The sequence below is a fragment of the Caretta caretta genome, chromosome 3 (assembly GCF_965140235.1).
Source record: "Caretta caretta isolate rCarCar2 chromosome 3, rCarCar1.hap1, whole genome shotgun sequence".
Classification (NCBI taxonomy): Eukaryota; Metazoa; Chordata; order Testudines; family Cheloniidae; genus Caretta; species Caretta caretta.
Window position 1 is genome coordinate 140,984,276 of NC_134208.1, and position 21,458 is coordinate 141,005,733.

The following is a 21,458-nucleotide window of genomic DNA, read 5'->3' on the forward strand; positions in this document are numbered from 1 at the left end:
AACATAAGTACTTGTTGATTAGGACATCCAAAAGTAGTAATTTACAGAGACAAACAATTTGTCATTTCCTATATTTTCCCCATAAGTTGATTTTATGTTGTAAAACTTGATCCTTCTGTTTTTGAATACTATATTATTTTTTAATTTAATTTATTTGTGGTGAACTGAAATGGCAGTTCTTCTGGTGGGTTTTATTCTGCAGTCTTTATACAGACAAAGTTTCTGTTTGTGTCCATGGGAGTTTGAACAATTGAGATGGAAGACAAGATTACGTAATAAATATATTTTTTAAGTTCCATACAAAACTATTTAAAGAATGATAAAGTTACAAAGTCAAACACTCAGAAGTTGCCTGTGCAATGTTAATGTGGTGAATATGCAATATGACTCTGTTGCCCAGCTTCACATAGGAAGTCTGTGATCAAGCCACAATACATGAGGATGTCCTTTTGTGTTCTTGCAACTCATTGCCTTGTTCTCTGTCTATCCTGTGGACTGAAAGAAGCCGATATCCTGAAAAAATAATACATGATCATGTAATTAAAAATGGTACCATGGTATAAATGTACAATCAGGTCAAATTAAGGTTTCATAGACCTGATTATCATCAAATAATTCCAGATGTGAATGATTAATGGCCTGCTTCTGATTCTGCACTACTACGTGAATGAGCTCAAATAGCAACCACTGCTTGCAGTTGCATGGATTGGAGGGGGCAAATTTCCTCCCCCGGCTTCCATAGAATTCTCTTGTGCTTAAGTTACTCATAATAGGCTTGGGAACCAGGATTGAACTCTAAAAGAATAAACACACAGTCTCATGATGTGTCTCTTTACAGTCACATTTATGATTATAAGTGCACTTCCTGATGATCAAATATAAGCTTTAATTTTGTAAAGGGATGTATTATTTTATGTACTACGCTAGTACACTTTGACCTCTGCTAAAATACTGTCATCATCACTTCCCCATGCTCTGACCGCAGTACTTCACACCTTGCTTCCTTCTTTAGTTTAGTGTCCCTTTTTAAGCACATCAGATTCAAGTTCCTTGACCTTCGAAGTTTTTTTACAAAATGTTGTCACCACCTACATCTGCTTTCAGTTCTCACTGACTCTCCTCCCATACCTTTCTCCTCATGTTTTCCTTATCCCAGAGCTTGACTGTATGACAAGCCAGGGTCCGATTCAGCTATGCAGTAGTTTGCCACATATTAACTCACTGTGTGGACCCTGCTACCCTGCACTAAAAATTACATAATGTGCTTTGACATACTGCTGTTTGAAACTGGACTACACCATTGCCCTAGGGATGTGCATCAGCAGGGTCTGTATGGACACTTTGTGCATGACACACTGGCATGCACTAGAATGTATGCCCCAGCTGGTATACACAAACAACACATGTGGACTGGGTTTGTAACTTGGAAAGAGGAGGGGAGACCATTTACAGGAGTTGCCCAGGACGCAAACACATCACAACCATAGATAAAGGTACCCTTCAGATCACCCTTATACATTGGACCAAGTGTCCTCAGGATTGATTGGACTGATGCACAGCCGGTTTATAAGGCTGTCTGAAACAATCATATCTTTCACTATTGTGTAAAGTGGCCTGAAGATATGTAATATACTATGTTTCAGGAATAGTACCAGAAACTACTGGCTGAATTATCGGACCAAACTACTTAATGGTATTTGCGGTTTGGATGGTACTCCTTTTAAGGTGTTGATACATAGCAATAAGTGAGAGTTGGTTTTTTTTGTTTGTTTGTTTTTTTGTTAATCAAGCCTTCATTGTACTTGGATGAGAACAAGCTCATTGAGACTTAATCCAAATAAGTTTGGAGATACTTTTGGATCCCTAATTGTATGGGTGCTTTTGGTGGGCGGGGTGCCTTTTTATTATTTCTTTTTGCTGTGGTGATTGATTGTAACTGTTTCTGACGTGAACTTTTCCAGACTTATCCACTCTTTTGTGGGTTACTACAATGCTGTCTACATGGGGCTCTTGAAAGCCCACTTGGAAACTACAGGTGACACAGAATGCTGTAGAATGCCTGCTTAATGATGAATATTATGTGGAGAATATTATGCCAGTATTTCAGACTATACTGGCTCCCTGACTGCTTCTGGTTGGAAGTCATGGGCACGTATTGATCTTTAAAGCCCCACCAGAGGTACATTGTCTCCCAGCTACTTTGAGAACCTTCTTTTCTCTGTGCATCCTCATGACAGTTGAGATCAGCTGATGCATTCTTGCCTTCAATTCCTTGATTTGAACATCTGGCAGATGGAGGCAAGCCATTTTCAACAGAGGTCCCTTTACTTTGGAATTTGTTTCACACTTTGGTCCGACAGAACCTGAGCCTATTTACCTTCAGGAGACAGTTTAAAGCCCATCTGTTCACTTAGGCTTTTCCCTAAGAGTGTGGTGATAGGGTGTGTTTGTTTATAGTTGGAAAATAGAGGTTTTTAAATATGTAGTTGACATTTGTCAACTAATTTATTTTTTTTTTAAAATGTGGCCATTCATGAATACCTTACTTTTATTTAAAAAAAAATAAAAAAAAGTTGCAGGAGTGTTGCTTACCTCTGTAGATGGGAAAGAACTCAGGCAAGAAAATAAAAAGGATTAGGGAAAACAAACATTAATGAACTGCTCTATTAACTAGACTAGAACATAGTGAATCTGTTAAGATTTTCATTCTATCAAACTTAAATGTGATACCCTTTGGAAATGAGAAAAATTTAAGATTCTTTTAAAACACATGCTTACCATCTAAAAAATATTACTAGTACAATACATTACTTTCATTGAAAGTACCTACATTGAATACTTACAATACACTGGATTAATTTATTATGATTTCCCAGTTTCCACATCTTTGTGTTAAACTGTAAAACTTGCCTTTAGTTTTGTTTATTTTGTGTAGTTTCAAGAAATAAGTGTGTGTCTGTGCATGCACGTGTGTGTGTGCACGCGCGCACACTTATTTCCTGAAAATTATATATATTCCATGCAATATTTTTATTTATATATATATATATATAAAAATAAAATAAAATAAAAATATTGCATGGAAACATTTAGACAGATTTTAACCTGATTTTCCTTAAAAAATATAATTTCAACAAACTAGAATATAACTCCTAACAAGAAAGTAATATTTCATTAGAAATGCAAAAGGACTGTTTTGAGTGGGGAATGGTTTACACACTGATACCTTTTGTTGGATGTGGATACTGAATTTGTTTGAGGCATCATGACTTACTATAAATGCTTTGGGCTGATATTTTCATGAAGAAACAGAGACAACATACTATGAAGGTGTTTCAGGAATACATATTAACACTGGAATACGTTCCTTTTTATTTAAGATATTTGAATGAATATTTAAGTAAACTGGAGAATAATGTTAGTGGAAAGTTCAATAGTGTGGCATAAAGGTACCTGTATAAGTGTTTAAATACTGAACAAAGTTTTGCTACGAAAGGTGTTTTCTGTTTTGGAAGAAGGGATAGTTCTTTTAGTATTTTTGAGATAGTTAATGTAGGACACTTATTTCTCTTTGAAAATTTTATGTGCCTAGAAATATGCAGAAGGCTTACAATATATACACTAGAAACAAAGACCCCAATCCTGCAAAACATGCACATGCTTAAATTTAGCACATCAGTAGTCTAGCTAACTTTAACTGGACTGTTCAAGTACTTTAAGTAGGTTTGTATTGCTTAGTTATGTGAAGAAGGCAACAAGATTTGATAGTGGTCAGCATCTTACATGATCAGGCCCCACAAATAAGAGCACTTTTAAATGAATACAAATGGTAAGAAACATCTTAATGCCTTTTAAAGTGCAACATGAAGTGAATACAAATCAAATGTAGTTGTTGTTTTTTTTATGAGTTGATTGAACAGAGAGAGAACACGTGGGAACTAAAATTTTACAAAAGTCATGGGGAACATTTTTGTACAAGAATATTATCAATATTCATGTTGACATATCTGTTCGCGTAGGCTTATTAAAAATATTAAGAAAAAATATAGCAAAATGGTGAAATAAGATAATAAATGAAATGAGCTTTGATACTTCAAATTACTTCCTTTCATTTCCTTATTTCTTTATTAAACTTTATTTTTACAAACCAAAGAACTCTATTCCTTTCTTCATTAAATTAAATCATGCTTTATTTTTCATATAACTTTTGATCACGTAAGGTAGATTGTCTTATAATTTACCTACATGTATTTTTTTAAATGTATTTTCGTCTGTATTTTTAAAGGAAATAGAGAAATTGGGATTAGAGCTGAATGAAAACAAACTGCGTTTGGAACAAGCACAGCAGGATGCAGCAAGAGCCAAAGATGAGTGCCTAAAACTGACAGAACTGCTGGGTAAATCTGAGCACCAACTGTACCTCACCAGGTACCCTTTATCCTATTACATGCCATAGCACCAATTTCATTTTGCTAATTTTTGCCACAGGCTTCCCCACTGTTGTTGCAGATATTCATAATCATTCACCGCATGCATTGCTTTCGGGCATTTTAGAAGAAGCAAAGATGTGGTAAATAAAGCACCCATTTACCTAAATGATGATCTTTCAAAAAGCCAAAATACATTTATTAAGTAAAAAGTCTGTAAGCCCCGAACTGTATAGCATCTATTGGTTTAGAAACTCTAATGCTTCAAATTTATGAATTTAGGGTATTGTGACATAACAATGTAAATACTTACTGATGTCAGTTATGAAGCTATACTTCATCCGAGATTAAACAGTCTACATAATTTAACACTCTAGGAATGTAGGGAGAGATTCAGGACAGATCCATGAGAATAGCATTTCTGTCATTTGCCTCAGTGAAAATAATAAGATTGTGTGACACAAACATGTTTCTGTCACTCTGGGCTCTTTACAGGTTTATTCCATCATTGAACATAAATTACCAATCTACCCTTAATTCTTACTATTAGACCTGTAGAGAAAATTCCAGAGTGGCAATTTTCTGATTATTAATTCCACCTTGAGTTTTGGTAACTGTTAAAATTTCTCTCTTTGCCAAATACACAGCTGCTTCTTTTAATCTTTTGTATCACTTTTATCTGTTGGTAAACATCCAGTGTCAGATCTGAGGCCCTTACTCAGTCCTTAGTTAGACAAAAAGCTCTCATTGGAGTCGATATAAATTTACCTGAATAACAGCCTCAGATTTTGGCTAATTGACAGTGGAGTATTCACACTCCTACTCTAATCCTGCACCCACTGAATTTAGTGAGAATTTTGTCATTGATTTCAATGACAGCAGAATTGGATCCAATGAAAACTTTCTAAATTCATTTAATCAATCTTTTACTCCGCTAAATTTCAGTGATATTCAGAGCACGGTAGTTTAACAGATGGAAGAAAGCACCACCGTAACAGCCTGTATTCAGAGAAAAAAAAATATGCTAGAGGTTGATGAACTTGAAAAAAGTTTTGGGTGAGTTGTTAAGATATCTAAAGTTTGGATTTAGAAGAACTTCCTTAATAATGATTTGTTGTGATAGTTAACCAAATGGTTTAACAAGCTCCGTTTTAGCAAAAGACTGATCATGCATTATAAAGCAGTGTGATATCTTGGAGAAAATCCTAATAACACATTTTTTTGTGAAAATCTTTCTCTCTTAATAATACAGATTAATAACTATAAATTTAACATAGTTCAACACTTAAATGCAGGTGCATAATGTCAAAATGATTCAGGTAGCTATTTAATTACAGACATTTTAGAATCTGACTTAGTGTATACAATATGGCCTTTTATTGATAAAATAAAAAGTATGCTTATGTTGATTTAGTATATAGTTCTAACTTCATTATAAAAAGTGAGATATAGGGGCCAAATCTTCCCCTTAAGTCACCAAATTATATAATTATCTGTTCTGTGTAGGTTCTGTTACCACCCTCATAGGGTGGCCAGGTGTCCAGTTTTCAAACGGAAAGTCCAGTCACATCTGCTGGCCAGACACGCAAAGTCCGGTTACTGCAGGCAGGGAGGTCCCAGGTCATCACTCAGGCCGGGCTGCCTCCTACCTGTGTTGGGCAGCTGCAGCTCCCAGCCCTGACTCTGCAGACGAGTCTGTCCCAACCTGGGCGGGCAGGGGGAGAGGGAGGGGAAAACCAGCGAATGACGAGAGGAGGGAGGAAGAGGAGCGAACAGGGGGCAGGGCCTTCAGGGGTGGGGTGGGGCCTTCGGGGAAGAGGTACCGCAGGAGCGGGGTCTCGGGGCGGGGAAGAGGTGGGTCAGGGAAGGTTCCAGCACTCCTGCAGGAGTGTCTGGTTTTAAATATACAAAGTTGGCACAGTAGCATCTGACAGCCGTCCAGTAGTGTATTAAGTGATCTTACTAATGTTGGTCAGGTATGGACAGGAAAAAGGAGCCACTCTTTCTGAGTTGTACCCGTTCTCCATGCCACTCGTGTCCCTCTCCCTGTAGCATCACATCCTGCCAAGAACAGGTCTCTCTTAATAAGTGAAGGGGCAGATATGGCTGTGAGTGTCCCACTTTCAGATCTTTCATTGAAGGCACTAAATCTCTTTCTGGTGTTCCCATTTTGAATCCAGTAATTGTTTAGTAATGTGATACACTATTGTAGTTAAATACTTTGATTTTTGCTCATCTCAGGCCATGGGGAAGGGTAAATTGCATTCCCTTTCACACGCAGGAGCAGCCGTGCCAACAGAGGCATTCATCCCAGGGGGAGTTGGCAGTATTGCTGCTATCCTTCCCTGCGGGTTCTGCCAAAGAGAACAACTTTAAGTTCTAGAGCCCAGTCTTCGGAAGGATGTTGAGAAGATGCACTGATTTAGTGCATCTCTTAGGTGTCCTGACCTTGCCCTTTTCTAGCTGTCTCCACTGTGACAAAGTTCCTCCTCTGCGTTGGTGGGTTCTGCGCTTTCTGGCGGATTTGTTCGCCTCAGAGGTTTACAGCAGTCCTCAGTTTGGCACCTTCTGTTAGTGGCACAAACCTGCCGTTCATTCAGCTAACCTCATCACTGGCCAGCATGGGGAAGAAGAGGAGAACAGTCCCTGCAGTCTCTGCTGGGCCACCTAAGGGGTCAGGGGACAGGCCAGAGACCTTCTCCTCCGGTGGGACTCACAGTCCAGATCAACTCCTCTTATATCAAATAGGGAGTTGGGGGGAATGAGGGGAACCTGGGCCCCCCCACTCTGGGTTCCAGCCCAGGGCCCGATTGCAGCTGTCTATCGTGTCCCCTGCAACAGCTGTGTGACGCTACAACTCCTTGGACTACTTCCCCATGGCCTCCTCCCAACCCTTCTTTGTCCTCACCACCAGACCTTCCTCCTAAAGTCTGATAACGCTACTACTTCTCAGTCCTCCAGCAGCACACCCTCTCACTCTCAGCTCCTTGCGGGCCCCTCACTGACTGAAGTGAGGTCCTTTTTAAATCAGGTGTCCTAATTACCCTGTCTACCTTAATTCGTTTCAGCAAGTTTCTGATTGTTCTAGAACTGCCCCTGTTACCTTACCCAAGGGAAAGGGATCTACTTAACCTGGGGCTAATATATCTGCCTTCTATCACTCTCCTGTAGCCATCTGGCCTGACCCTGTCACACCACCTACTTTCTGGACTAAACTAGCTAGCCAGCTCTATGCCTCCAAGTAGAACTGGAAGTGTGGGTGGCTTGTTCCCACTGTGAGTAGTCTTTCTGCTACCATGCGTCCATAGCCCTGTTTCTTCTGGCAGAAGCTAGAGGAATCCAAAGAGTTAAGTCGGCCTAGTAGTCTTCTGCTATCTTCTACTTTGTTGCTAAAAGAGCACATTACTAAACAGAAGATTAGTGAAGTACTAAAGAACATCAGTCTAAGTATTTTGAATGTAAAGAAGAATACAATCAATATAAAATGCTTAATTTAAATATTGGAAAACTAGAAAGTAAATATTATAGATCAATTGGATTAAATGAGAACATGCAATCCAGGCCTGAAGGGGGAAAAAAGAAATTATCCACAAGCTATTTTTTGCAGGGGAAACTTCTCACTCACCTCCTCCTGTCCCCAAAAATCCACTTTCTAAACACTGGTTTGATACAGACCAATTAAACTGCTTATCAGTTAAAGAAACATACCTGTTACAATAGTAATTCTTAATGTATTTATTTGTCTCTTGCATATCACTTTGCTTCTGGATCACTGGAATGTGTGTTTACTTATGTTGGGAGTACAGCTTTCTTAGAAATCCTTGATGTTTAGTTAATGTACATATTTTTGTTCCTTGAATCCAGTTCATAATTCCAACTTCTGTATTTGGAAATGACAGAAAAAATATGGCATTATTGATGACCTTGAACAATAACCATCATAATCTTGCATACAACATTGGTCCCCTTCTCCCTGCATTTGTAGCTTCACCATAATGTGACTTTAACAAATTTGTTTCAAGCCCTGTATGGTTATGAAATAGTAATTAAGTTCCAATATCTCACCAGTTGAATTCCAATCTGAGTTTTCATGTGAGAACTGCTATAGGAAGAAAACATGGGCCTAATGTTGCCTCAGTGAAATTAATGGCAAAACTCTCATTAACTTTTTAATAGGTCAGGATTGGACCCTGCTACATGCACCATGCCATCTGAATGCTTGATTTGCAGCTTTCAAAAGGCATGAAGCATTCAGGCCTGTTTAGTCTGTGAGAGAATTATTACCAAAATCATATTGTTACTATAGTGGTGGGGATTAAATAGGAGATGCAATATGATAATCAGAATGATCTGATTTTAAAATGTCATTTAATTTATTGAAATAATTCTTTCACTCTTCTTGTGTAACTGAAAGATGAGTATGAAATCTCTCTCATTACACAAAACAACTAAAAGTTAATATTTGTGCTTCAGTTACAGTTTTGTCTCTTAAGAAGTGGTTCCTATATCCCTATCCAAGAGAAGCTACATAAATTCAAGGAAGTGAAGTAAAGAAGATATTGGGCTTAATTCTCTTTTGTTTTTAAGTCTAATATTTCATTCACTTTGTTGGTTCATTGTATCTCCTCTCAAATCATGCCAATCAGAAATGCTTATGATAGTATCAGAATAGACTCATGTCATCTCAAATTTTGCTGGGAGAGAGAATTAAAGCAGAGACTCATATTTACTCCTTTTTTTGCAGTCATTGCAGGTAGTGTTGGATGTCAACTTTGTAAATGAGGAAAACATTACTTGAATAATATATGTCACCCATGCTTTTAAGTCCAATAATGTGTGACCTCCCAGGCTAATTTGAATGTCTGAGTTGCTCTTTAAAGATCACATATTTGTAGAAGTTTATACCACATGATGACTGTGGCTGTTTGCAGTCTCTCTGTACTTTTCTGAGGGAAAATGTACATAATATGATTGAAATATCACCAAAATATTTGTTGACAAAATATCTTCAGAAAGTAACACATTTGAAGAAAATGTCTTTTAGGGCATACAGTTGGTTTCAGCAGTGCTATGGCCTTTGTGGCTTCAAATAGCTACAGTACATCAATGCTTCTAGTAGCCTCTAGCGAGTTTTCAACAGCTCCATTGGCATTAATTGCAATCCATGTATAATAAATAAGGTACATAGATTAAACCTACCATTCTACCTCCGGGTTCTTGTGACATTATTAAATTGCTAGAGTTTTGCTGTCATTGCTTATGATGTCCCCAGAATTCCTTGCTAGAATTACAGCCTGTTTATAATCTATATTTAGGCTATATTATTCTTTATATTATAAAATATAATGTGACTACTCTATTTACAGCAGAAGTCTAATGCTGCTACTCACTATCCTTTATTAAAGCTATACAAAACCTAGTATCAGCTGTGTTGTTTTCAAAGTAATATCTGTTAGTTATCAGCAGAATTATTTAGTGCGTTGCCTTTTCTTCAGCAATTTTAGCACATCAGAAGCAGTCTCCTATTGATGACAGAGGAGGAATTCTAATGAGATTTCATTTTTAGTATTAATGGTATTTAGTGTTAATTAGTAGCAGTGGACAGTGTCTCATTTTTCTAAACTACTTGTTTTCTAGACTAATGAATATAGCAAAAACACCAATCTATGGAAAAAATAGCAAAAAAACCAAAGCTTAATTGTAAACATTTTATACGCTGTTTGTTTTGTATGAATAGCTTTATCTATTAAAAATAGTGTAGGAAGGAGTAATAACATGAAACAACTCATATAACTAATAAACTTTTAAAATTCTGTTTCATATGTTTAATTTTCATTAAATTTAGGGATAGTTGTGACTATGGTGTTGTGATTCAGTCAACATTTATTTCTATCTGTTTTTCAAATAAAAGGCATTAGGATGCCAGAAAATAAACTGTTAACGGAGAATTAACTTCTTTGGCATGCTTTCATACTTATCTTCCAAATTAAAGAAAATGAAATGGGCAGAAGCAGAGTGTAGATTACCTCCTTTTTGTCAAAAATGGTGGGAATTTGAAAATTAATAATAAAAAAGGGAACAGATGCAGAAACATGCCAGAGGGAGATTAATGTGGAGAGTAAAATCTGTGAGCAACAAAACTGAAGCAAACTGAATCAGTGGGAGGTGGTTGTACAATCAAAATCAGGATAAAAGAGAAATTACAAACAACCCTGCACTTGTCAAAGTAGTAGTAATGAAATCCTAACTCTGCCAGCAGTGAGAACCTGTGTTAGCACTTTGGGGTAAGGATGGTAGCTGGGTGCCAGGTAGGAGGGCAGTGTTAGGTTGCTGGGCAGCAGCCATCTTGTGTAGAACAGATGGCACTGAAAGCTGGCAGGGGAGGGGCTCCTTAGCAGAACTAATCAGACAGTAACAGATAGGGCAGCTGGGAAGACTGACCACAGAGAGGGAAGCTGCAGGGTAGCTACAGAGCTCCATGATGTTTACAGTGGTGTGCCCATTGGTCTGAGATAAGACCTTGCAATGTCTTTTTACTGCAGAAAGTACACAAACTTTTGTTAAATAAAGAGTTTATCTGATCATCCTACAATAAAAGGAATGTATCAACTCATTGCTGAGCTAATTTTGTGACAACATTGTATTTTGAATCTTTGCTACCAAGAAATTTTGTGTGGCCTAATCCTTGCAAAAATAAAAATATACTATCAGGAATGTCACACACAATCATAAGTTTGTGTTCCATATTTCATTAATATACATAATGAAATAATTGGAGATTAATGTTTGTATATCTGTATATTTATCTAGAGAGTGATCCTGCTGGCAGACCCCCTACTTCCATTGATGTTAATGAGTGGTTGGCATTCAGCACCTTTCAGGATTGGGTTCTTCAGTTGAATTAAATATTTTATGATATTTATGATGTTTGATTTTGTTCAGGAGGAGCCATTTCCTTCCTCATAAGTGATAGCCTCTGGGAACTGAATTGAGGTCCTAGTCCTGTAACCTTCAGTCACATGAGTAAATTTTACTCAAGTAAGTAGTACCACTAGCATCAGTAGAACTACTCACAGGAGTAAGAAACAGAATTGTAACATGGAAGACAAAATAACCCAAGTATAATGAAAAAGAACTGACTGACTTATTATATAGTATTATTAACTAGTTGATCATGATATTAAAATAAAAAATAATTCAGATATACAGTTGGGTTGTGGATGCTGAGCTCATCTTTTAACAAAGAAATCTACATCTGTATTTGAACTTGTATATCTCTCTTTTACAATAGGTTTATAGCTTGGCTCAATTATTCATTTTGAGTGGGGAGTGGAGGAAACATTACAGGGATTTGAAATAGGTGGTATAACATAGCCATATGCTATTTATGCAGCAGTTTCTGCAATAAATCTAATTTGGTGCTGTCAAAAAAAATTAGACTTATCTGATATAGCAGCACATTAGTAAATGATTGTGGTAGATTTGAAAGTTGTCATTCACTCTGCTTACTTGTAACAGAAATTTGCAAAGCCTTTTTTTTTTTTTTTTTTTTTCCCCCGAGCAACTCTATGAAAATTTCTCAGTTCTTTGTCCTGCAGCTGTAGAAACTGCAAATATTTCTACAACTGAAAAGAAGGTCTTGCTTTAAGGTAATTGTGGAAGGGGGTGGAAGAATGAATAACCTCTGTTAGCAGTTATATGAATGTATAGGCAGAAAAAATCAATAAAACGGAGGGGGGGGGGAAGCTAGATCTCTCCCTTGCCTACAGATTTTTCTAGTGCAGCTGAAGTTGTTTATCGCATTATATAGTATGTAGATAAATTAACTGCTCTGAGTTATTATGGAAGGTAAAATATTTTACCTGCCATCATAAGACCATATGCTGCTTTATAAAGACTGATATTGCATGATTTGAAATAAATCGGCTGTGTCTTCTTCTGGCAGTGCCTTTTAGAAATTGCATTACCAGTTTATTTAATAAGCAGTCAAGATAATACATGATTATTTAAATACCCTTACATTTAATCATGTACAAATATTTTTAAGGTATATATTGTGAGTATTCAAATGTTATTAACAAAGTTATAAGAGAAAACAAAAATAAAGTCAATATAAGCGTGGGGTGAGCAAGGAATCCACCATGATGTCAGTTAATTAGGGAACAGAAAAGCTTTATAATATCACGTATTTTCCTTTTCTCTTCATTTAAAAAAAATCGTTTTTAAAAACCTTGCTGATTGTTATTTATTTTGATTTGTTGCTCTACCATACAAGTTTCTCAAAAGAAAGGCAGTGATATGTTTTCGGATTCCCATTTTAATTACAGTGAAAATTTACTTTATAGTGTTTAAACTGCCACTGGTCAGAAGAGAATTTTACTAATGATTTCGTCATTTATACAACGAATCAGTCTGTTAAAGTAACCAAATTGTTTCTGCACATAGAATGCATTTACAATGGTAACAGGTAACAATACTTGCAGCACTTCTGAGCAAGCAGTGTAATTCAGAAATAATACAGATGAGATTATCCACTGATTACAAGAAAATTAAAAGTAGTATTTTTTTCAAATGTCTTTTTAAAAAGAAATATTTATCACTGAGAGCTAATCTGTTAAAGAAGTTTATAGATTAATATCAATATACATTTACTTTGAACTAATTCAATCAATTTTTGTATAACTATTGGGAATGGAATAATATGATTTTTTTTTAATTTAAAAAACAATATTTCAGAAGAATGTATCCAAGCCTGCTAGATTTTATACTAATTTTGAAATTAACTGATTCTGATTTGTGTTAGAGACACAGCACTTGTTTTCTCTAGAACATCTGAAAGACTGTTTTAAGGAAGTTGCAATTGTGTTTTCTCTATGAAGGTTTCATTTTTCTAATGCTAATTTTAACCATTTTGAAAGCACTGTGCTTTTTAAAATACAACCAGTTATTTTCTTTCTGGTCAGTAGCAATATTTCTTTTTCTCTCCTTTGTAAGGATCCAATCCTGAAGTCATTATGTAATAAGGGCTTCATCATGGACCCAAAGGGTTTGCCACTCACTGAAGTCTGTGACAAAACTCATTCACTTGAATGGGTGCAGGACTGGGCACATAGTTTTGTAAAGTTTGACATTTAGGAACATCATCCTACATGTTGTCTCTTACGTAAAATGCTTCCACAGTGGGGAAGAATTACCTGGAAATGTCTACAGCTTTGGCTATCTCATTGGTCTACCACATCCTCACTTCAGTCAGTTAAAGCCAGTGTAACTGAGGTGAGCTAGGAGCAAGAACTTGATGAATTAAACCAACATGCTGCTATTGGTTGTCACTCTGCTTCTGGCATTCTGAAATTCTAAGAGCATTTTTGCAGAAATTAGGAGGAGGAGTTCTGACTTCTTCCCCTGGCTGGCCATGTGAATTGTTCTGCAGAGCTTGAATCACAAAATAGGGGTGGGAAGAAATAAAAGTGGCTATGCAATTAGGTGGGATGTTGCTGTGTGCTCCTCTTGCCCCTCAGGTCTCTTTCTACAAATTGCTAAGATTTTTGTTCCCCTCCGTGTAACACTCCAGAGAAGAAAATAAGGACCCCCAGAAATAAGATGGAAGAGGAATAGTTAGATCACAGAGAACAGAGTAGTCCCCAACAGAAAATGTATGATATTAAATTGATACTATTCAGCTATGTTTAGTAAAAAGAAAAGGAGTACTTGTGGCACCTTAGAGACTAACAAATTTATTTGAGCTCAAATAAATTTGTTAGTCTCTAAGGTGCCACAAGTCCTCCTTTTCTTTTTGTGGATACAGACTAACACGGCTGCTACTCTGAAACCTATGTTTAGTATTAATTTGTCATAATACTATAAGACACTGTTTTTAAACTTTGAGTCAAATTCAGACCTAATGTAACCAGATGTAACTCCATTTCAGCTAATGAGGTTGTATTTGCTTACATAGATCCTGAATTTATCCATGAAAGTTTAACACTCGATATTTTTTTCTATAGTATGCTGAATAAAATGTTTGGTTCATTATAATTACATGTGCTAAAATGCTTTTAAAAACTTTTTTTGGCACAGTTTTTCTTTTTGTTGAGTGAATTTTCTGTTTCTTAAAGGACACCTGAATTACATGTTGTGAAATTGAAGGATATTTTGTATTCTAGAAGAATGAAACAATCTAAGAGACTAGTTAATAATTCAGTAGTATGTGGTTATCAGAATCTATTTATGAAACGAGGGATGAGTGCATTAATCGCTACACATAATAGATCCTGTGGACAGTATGATGATTATCTCTGTCCTGACCCCAATTTTTTTTTAATTTATTCTAATTTTATGTACAGACAGTATTGTGATAGAGAGATGGATATGCATATTGCACAAGGATAGAAAGTGAGAAAATTGTTTTCAGCCTTCAGTTTAACAAACAATTATTTGTAAAAGTGCTGTATTTTAACATCTCTACATAAAACCTTAAAAGAACAATTATTTTCAAGGAAACAATGGTACTATACATTTAAAGTAATAATAACAATTGATGTGGATATTGAAAATAATTTGATTTTGAACTTTCTTATCCTGTTGTTCCCTTCTCCCTAACTCAGTTTTAGTAAATACTTTTGCCTCACATTTTTATGCTCTACAGCACAGATTATCTTTTAAGATAGAATTTGGTATTTTGGTTTAATTGTAAATCTTCTATTTATTAAGCCTTTACTATTTTGTCTTTTGTATAACTAGAAAATATTTAAAGCATTGTACCAATTTTTGTGGGTTAAAAAATAGACATGTATAAAGAAAGACATATTAGTTATTGGACTGAACATAATTGTTAAAATAGTCTCATATTTTACCTCCACATTATTGTCTTCCTATACCCAAAAGTAATTTTCACAAATACATTACTGTACAGAGCTTCTTATTCTGCTGGTTAGGAGAAGTAGATTTAAATCCATACCGACAGTTCATTTGACAATGACCTTGAGGGGCTTTGCTTCTTGAAGAAGAAAGCAGAAGCTTGCAGTAAACAAAGTTCACTTCTGACAGATGGATTGAATGACAGAAAGGTTGCGAGTGCCAGAATAGCCCTGGCAGAGGAGGAAATGTTCAGTGGAATCCAACAGGAGAGGAGGTGTGAACAGGTGCAGGGTTGCTGACGGAAGGGGAACCAGATGGAAGGAGCCAGAGCCAGTTTATTTAAAGGAAAAGGCAGAAAACACTGAAAGGCTGTGCAATCAGTGGCTAAAAGTGTGCATGGAAGAAGGTAAAAATTCACAAAGCAAAACTGCACAGTGGGATATCTAGCACTTAGCATAATGGTACTAATTTGTGAGTTTAGTTTGAAAGTTGCTATTGAAATACGTTATACCTTGGTCTTCACAGGATAAAGTATAGATATTTGAAATCTGATTTTTAAAAAAAAAAATGCTTGACCTAGATATTGCCTGTCCATTATTTGTAATATTTACTGCACACAAAAGTTATTATTACAGAATAATGTTAAGGTTGTGCCACAAACTAACCAGAGCAAGAAAATATAGAACGATGGGGCTAGATTTCCATTCTTAACTCGTCACACTGGGGTGGCAGCGTGCCTAAGTCTTGCAACACATAACAGATCCTTCATCTACTGTTGGGATGAAAAATCCTTGCACTTCTCCACTTTTATTGTTTTTGGTGACATCTTTAATGCCGGTTTGCTGTTTTATTTGCTAACTTATTTCAGGACAAGAGAAGGATTTTGACTTATCCCAGCCCAGAAGAATAAAATATTCTCCTCCCTCAAATGATAGTATTATCCTTATTACTTTGTCCTGTCACGCCACTCCATTTCTGCTCATGGATTTGATCTTGTGAGGTGCTGAGCCCGTTCTGTTCCTCTTGACTTTAATGGTAGTTGAGAACAATTGGCATCTTGCTGGATCCGGCCTTTGAATAACCGCAGCCAGAAGTTATTCACCTAAGGTCTGTCCCAAAGTAACATCAGTGAGAAGTCAGAAAAAGCACCAGCACCAACCTCACAAACCATCACATGTCAAGAAAAAGCCTCTCAAAACTTGTTTTAATGTTGTAGATGGAGATAGTTGTTATGTAGATAGTACTGGAGTGCACATGCAGTAAATGGGTTCTGTAGTAATCAAACACTTCAGCATTTAACCATTTTGTAAAAGTCTTTGACTTGCTTGCTCATAATTGCCTTACAATAGAATGTGTTTTCGTGCATATATGTATTTAAAAAAATAAAGACAAGTTGCGGGATGGGGGAAAATCCCTTCAAAATAGAAGGCATGCAAGAATTATTGGGTCTATATTTTAATACTTCACATAACCCACTTGTTCCAAACTGTCTGTAACCAATATGCTGTTGGTTAGTTCCGATACCAGCAAGTTTATCAAATCTTTACACCATTCCTAATACGGTGTTCTACCCGCTCTCCTGGCCTCTTCCTGCACCATTTTACAACGTTGTCCATTACTGTATGTTGGGAAATTTATATGAAAGATGCAGTCTAAAATTAAATTGTCTTGCAAGGCATGCTACCAACTACATTTTTACCAGAATTTTGCCCCTATAAAAGTATTTGATGACCTACTGTAAATACTGATTATTGATCTGAAAATATTATAAACCACTCAAAAGGAGAGCAATTAATTGAAGAATATTTAAATAATTGTGCATTGATGTATTAAAAATCCAAATAAAAAGTAGAAATGTTCTGTGCATGGCAGCCAATTTTCAATATTAAAATTTTGGGAAGGAAATGCCAAAAGAGAGAGAGAGATCATATTATGGACGAATTGTTTACAGATAAAAGCTTTTACATTTAATTACGGAGGGGTTGTTTCAGTTTTTATTTTATAAGTGAATCTAGTACTTCAAAAAACTCTGTTGACTGAAATCTATAGACAGGACTGGGACTGCCCTAGTCGCATATGTTAAGGCTTCTTCTCACTGCCCATTTGATGTGCCTAAAACCTGACCTTTAGGGAGCTCCTGTATGGATGAAAGGATGATTCAGGTTCTATGTCCATAGAATACTTCAACTCTCTGAGAACATTACTAAAGTTTCCAGTTGATGCTAACTGTTCAATTGTTGTAATGTGTACAACTATCTATTAGGACAGCAACTTTCAACTTTTTTTTCGTTTGCGGACTCCTAACAAAATTTCGAATAGAGTTGTGGACCTCTTTGGAAATCTTAGACATAGTCTGCAGACCACAAGTTGAAAACCACAGCCTATGGTAACAACAAACTTTTGCTGAAGCTGTTACACATAGTCTGTGGACCCCCAGGGATCTGCAAACCACAGGTTGAAAACCACTGTAGTAGGAAGTTAGTAAGACCTCAAACTCATTTAATACCACAGCTGTTCTAGTATAATATCTTCTTTCCACAAATGACTCAAGCTGGATTTTAAAAGGTGACCTGGACATTATAGGATTGTGTTCCATTTTACCAAACCTTCAAATTATCTAACTTCCCATTAAATGATTTACATTTGGACAAATACAAAAAATATTTTAAAGCCATAAGCTTAGTTTTAATTTTGGTACAATAATTTTGGCTAATAGTATATCTTTAGTTAGGTCTATATTGCATAAATATAAGAGTCTGTGAAATAAAGTTTGTCAGTGAGCTGTGAAATTATGTATGAACTTTCAGCTTTGGCTGAATTATAAAAGCCAAGTTGAAACTCCCCCCAAATATAGGATTTTATTATAAAATATAGGATTTTATTATAAAAAAGGTGACACTAGCTGAATTCTAATGTACTAAGCACACCGTACTGTCCTACGCTTTTTTAGTAATGGTTGTATTGTTTGCTTTAATGTGAGAAAGTGATTGTAGGATAATATGTCAGGTTGCTTGCGGATAATCAGTTGCCTAAATTTGGAAATTCGTCAAAATTTAACTCGGATTGCTCTGAATAAGGTTTTCTTGGCTTTGTAAGGTTTCTGAGAAGTACTGTCATCTTGGGAGAAAGACACTTTAATACTTCTGGTTAAGAAATTTTGTTCCATTTTATATCATTCTAAAGGCAATTTTTACACTGTATTTGAACTTTTTAAATGAGTCTGAAACACATTTAAAATAGAGCAGCAACTGGAATACCTTATTTAGGTACTGAATGTAATCCCACACCAGTTTTAGACGAGTGTAATTTCATTGACTTCACTGGAATTACTCCTGATTCTCATTGGTGTGAGCTCAGAATCAGGTATTTATTGTTATAGAAAGCTATGTCAGTACCCCCTTACTAAAACACCTGTTTGCTATACATCAATAAACAGAATAATTTTATAAAATAACCTCTAAGCATAAATGCTCTGGATTACAGCCATTTGCACTCTATCAATGACACAATTGCTGAAAAGCACCTCATAAATTAATCCATATATATCCGCAGATCAGTGAAACATTTGACCAAATAAGTAAATCTTAAACTGTCTGGAAGTTCATCAAACACAGTCTGCTGGCTGGAGACAGTTCCAGAAGCACGTGCCCTCTGAGAACACCTTGCAACCAACTGTAGAGAGTCCATGGCCAATTTGCTCCCAGCAACTGACAGAGAAAGAGAGAGAAAGAGAGCAACCCAGGATGTAACTGCCATGAAGGGCAATCTTTCAGAACCCGATGAGGTTTGAAATAATGATCTGGTGGTAATGGCTTTTATGAGTTGGTAATTTTATACAGTTCTAGTACCCATACACATGCGTTGGTCTTTTTTCCCCTTCTAGAGTTCTGTTAATTTAAAAAATAGATGTAATACCTGTATTTTATGCTAAACATTTCCTACTTTGTATAAGTATAGTGGTCATCACTGAAATTTAGTTTTACCTAGTTACAACACAGTGGTATCTGGCATCGCACAGATATTTTCTATTCTAAACAGAGAAATACTGAGGGATCTAAGCTAACACTGTGTGGTAACTGTGGATCGATGTGGTCATCATTAAAAATAACTGAATGGTATTAAGCAGAATGGAATGGGATGACCGATTTGAAAGTGATTTTAGGGTTTTTAGATTAACAGAGGAAACAAATTAAGTCCCGTGCCTTGGGTGAATGCCTTCCTCGTGCATGGTAATTTCCTTTTAATTTTTGAAACCCTAATTCCCAAGGCCTTAGTATCAGAAGAAGTTGTGAAGAAGCTGCATGCTTGCCCTTCTACTTGCAACATAGCTGTAATCTGAAAATGGATTAGTGAAGGATGGACCAGAGAACTTGTAGGAAATTCTGTCAAACTTTTTTATATAGCTCCTTCTACTGCCCTCATCAACGTAGTAGTTGAGAGCCTTCAGGTAGTGGATTAAGTTATGTGATTAGTATCTCTCTCCTCTTCTCCCCAGGGAGAGAATATTGTGTGCAGCAAAGGGTCTTCTTTTTGTAGGATTCTGTTTAGGAATTTTTATTTTGTTTTGTTTTTTAATGTACATGCTGCTATGTGTTCACGTTAAAAAAGGCATGGTCAAAGAAGTGTGCTTTGCCTTTGAAGTGAAAGGTGTTTAGGTTTGTCCCATATTTAATTATTCTGTATGTGGAATAATACATGTTTTGAGACAAACAAGGCCTGTTAGCTCATAGACTACATCCAATACAGGATTTTTTTCTTAATATTTAATTTCTAGTGCTTTGAAATGATTTGATGCTGCTGTTAGTTTCGTGCAGAATTCCCCTTGAGTACAGTGGGAATTCTGTGTACAGAGTGACTGCAGGAACATTATACAGTTAGACCAGCAAATACAAACTTTTTCAAATTATGAATATGGATTGCAATCTCCTAATCACAATTTGTTTGCTACCCATATGGCTGGGCTATGTTCATACCATTATCTGGCTTTAGAACAAAAATTCCCAAACTGTGGTGTGTGGAGCACATGCTGGTGGTTCACAGAAAACTAGCTGGTTGTATGCTGTTCTTCCTCCCTATTTCCAGCTGCTAAAATGCATTAAAATACCTTGTGAATATATTTGCTTCTGTGTAACCAAATGCGATAATTGCCAGGGAGTTGTCTATATTATTGTGAATGGGAGGAAAAGTGGTCTATGGGACTTTCATTGGGAAGATAAAAGGCCCATGAGACAATCTGCATTAAAATGTGAGCCACATTCTGAAAATATTTGAGAATCCTTCATGTCAAAGGTTTTCTGTTTCCTCATGCCCCATGTGGTACACATTTTGGTGACTGTGAGAACTGAAAAGCTCATCGTGCAAGTCTTCGTTCCTATGAGTAGTCAAATTTAAATATATACTTTTGTTTGAAACAAAATCTGATTTAAAAAAATCAAAAAACAAAACTAGTGTTCCTGGTAATTATTGTGGTAAAAGCATAGAACACCTACATGATCTGACCACAGTTCCTTAAATCTCTCCCCTCCTCTGGTAACAGTCCAATTCCCAGGAAATGCTGAAATGCATAAACAGAAAATATTTCTGATTTGAAAAGAGTAGTTAAGATTTGTTTCATGTCTCTATACCTAAGTTTCCCCATCTGTAAAATGGGGATACCGATTCTTGTCTCCTTTGCAAAGTGATTTGGGATCTATAGATAAAAAGCATTGTGTAAGAGGTAGGTGGTGTATTATTAAAGAAGAAAAAGGCTGTGTTTTGTTATTAAAAAAATCTTTATTTTACCCTTCAGAGGACTTTCTAATTTTGATCCCTTATTACATTACAATGGCTTTAGGTCTAATTTCGGTGTCAGACATTGATAAATGTAGTAGAGTTTCTTGATTATTTTAAGGCTTGTCCATCAAGATTAAAATAAATAAATGCAATGAGATTTCATTTTTACTAGCATTAGGCTCAGCCTTTAATTTTTCTCCTATTGTGTGTGAGCAAGACAAAGGATGCTCTTTGATTTTCAGTTTTTTTCCTTAGGCTCGTTGCTCTTAATGTTATTTTGGTTACGGATGACAAGACAGTTCAGGAACGTCTTTTAAATTCAAGTCCTTACTAAGATTGTACTACTGAAGTGATGTAAAGTACAATGGACAAGATGGGTCTGTGTACTGGCAGCTGCTCATA

General features: G+C 36.2%; 1 protein-coding gene across 8 annotated transcripts in view; it reads left to right on the forward strand.

The window, feature by feature from the left end:
* The window catches only part of SDCCAG8 (SHH signaling and ciliogenesis regulator SDCCAG8), a 156,942-nt gene that overhangs the window by 59,147 nt on the left and 76,337 nt on the right, over nucleotides 1-21,458 (forward strand). For all 8 annotated transcript variants that reach the window (XM_048843714.2, XM_048843713.2, XM_048843722.2 and 5 more), the window contains one exon: nucleotides 4,286-4,428. In XM_048843714.2, the coding sequence (XP_048699671.1) occupies nucleotides 4,286-4,428 (143 nt within the window). The remainder of the gene's footprint in view (nucleotides 1-4,285; nucleotides 4,429-21,458) is intronic.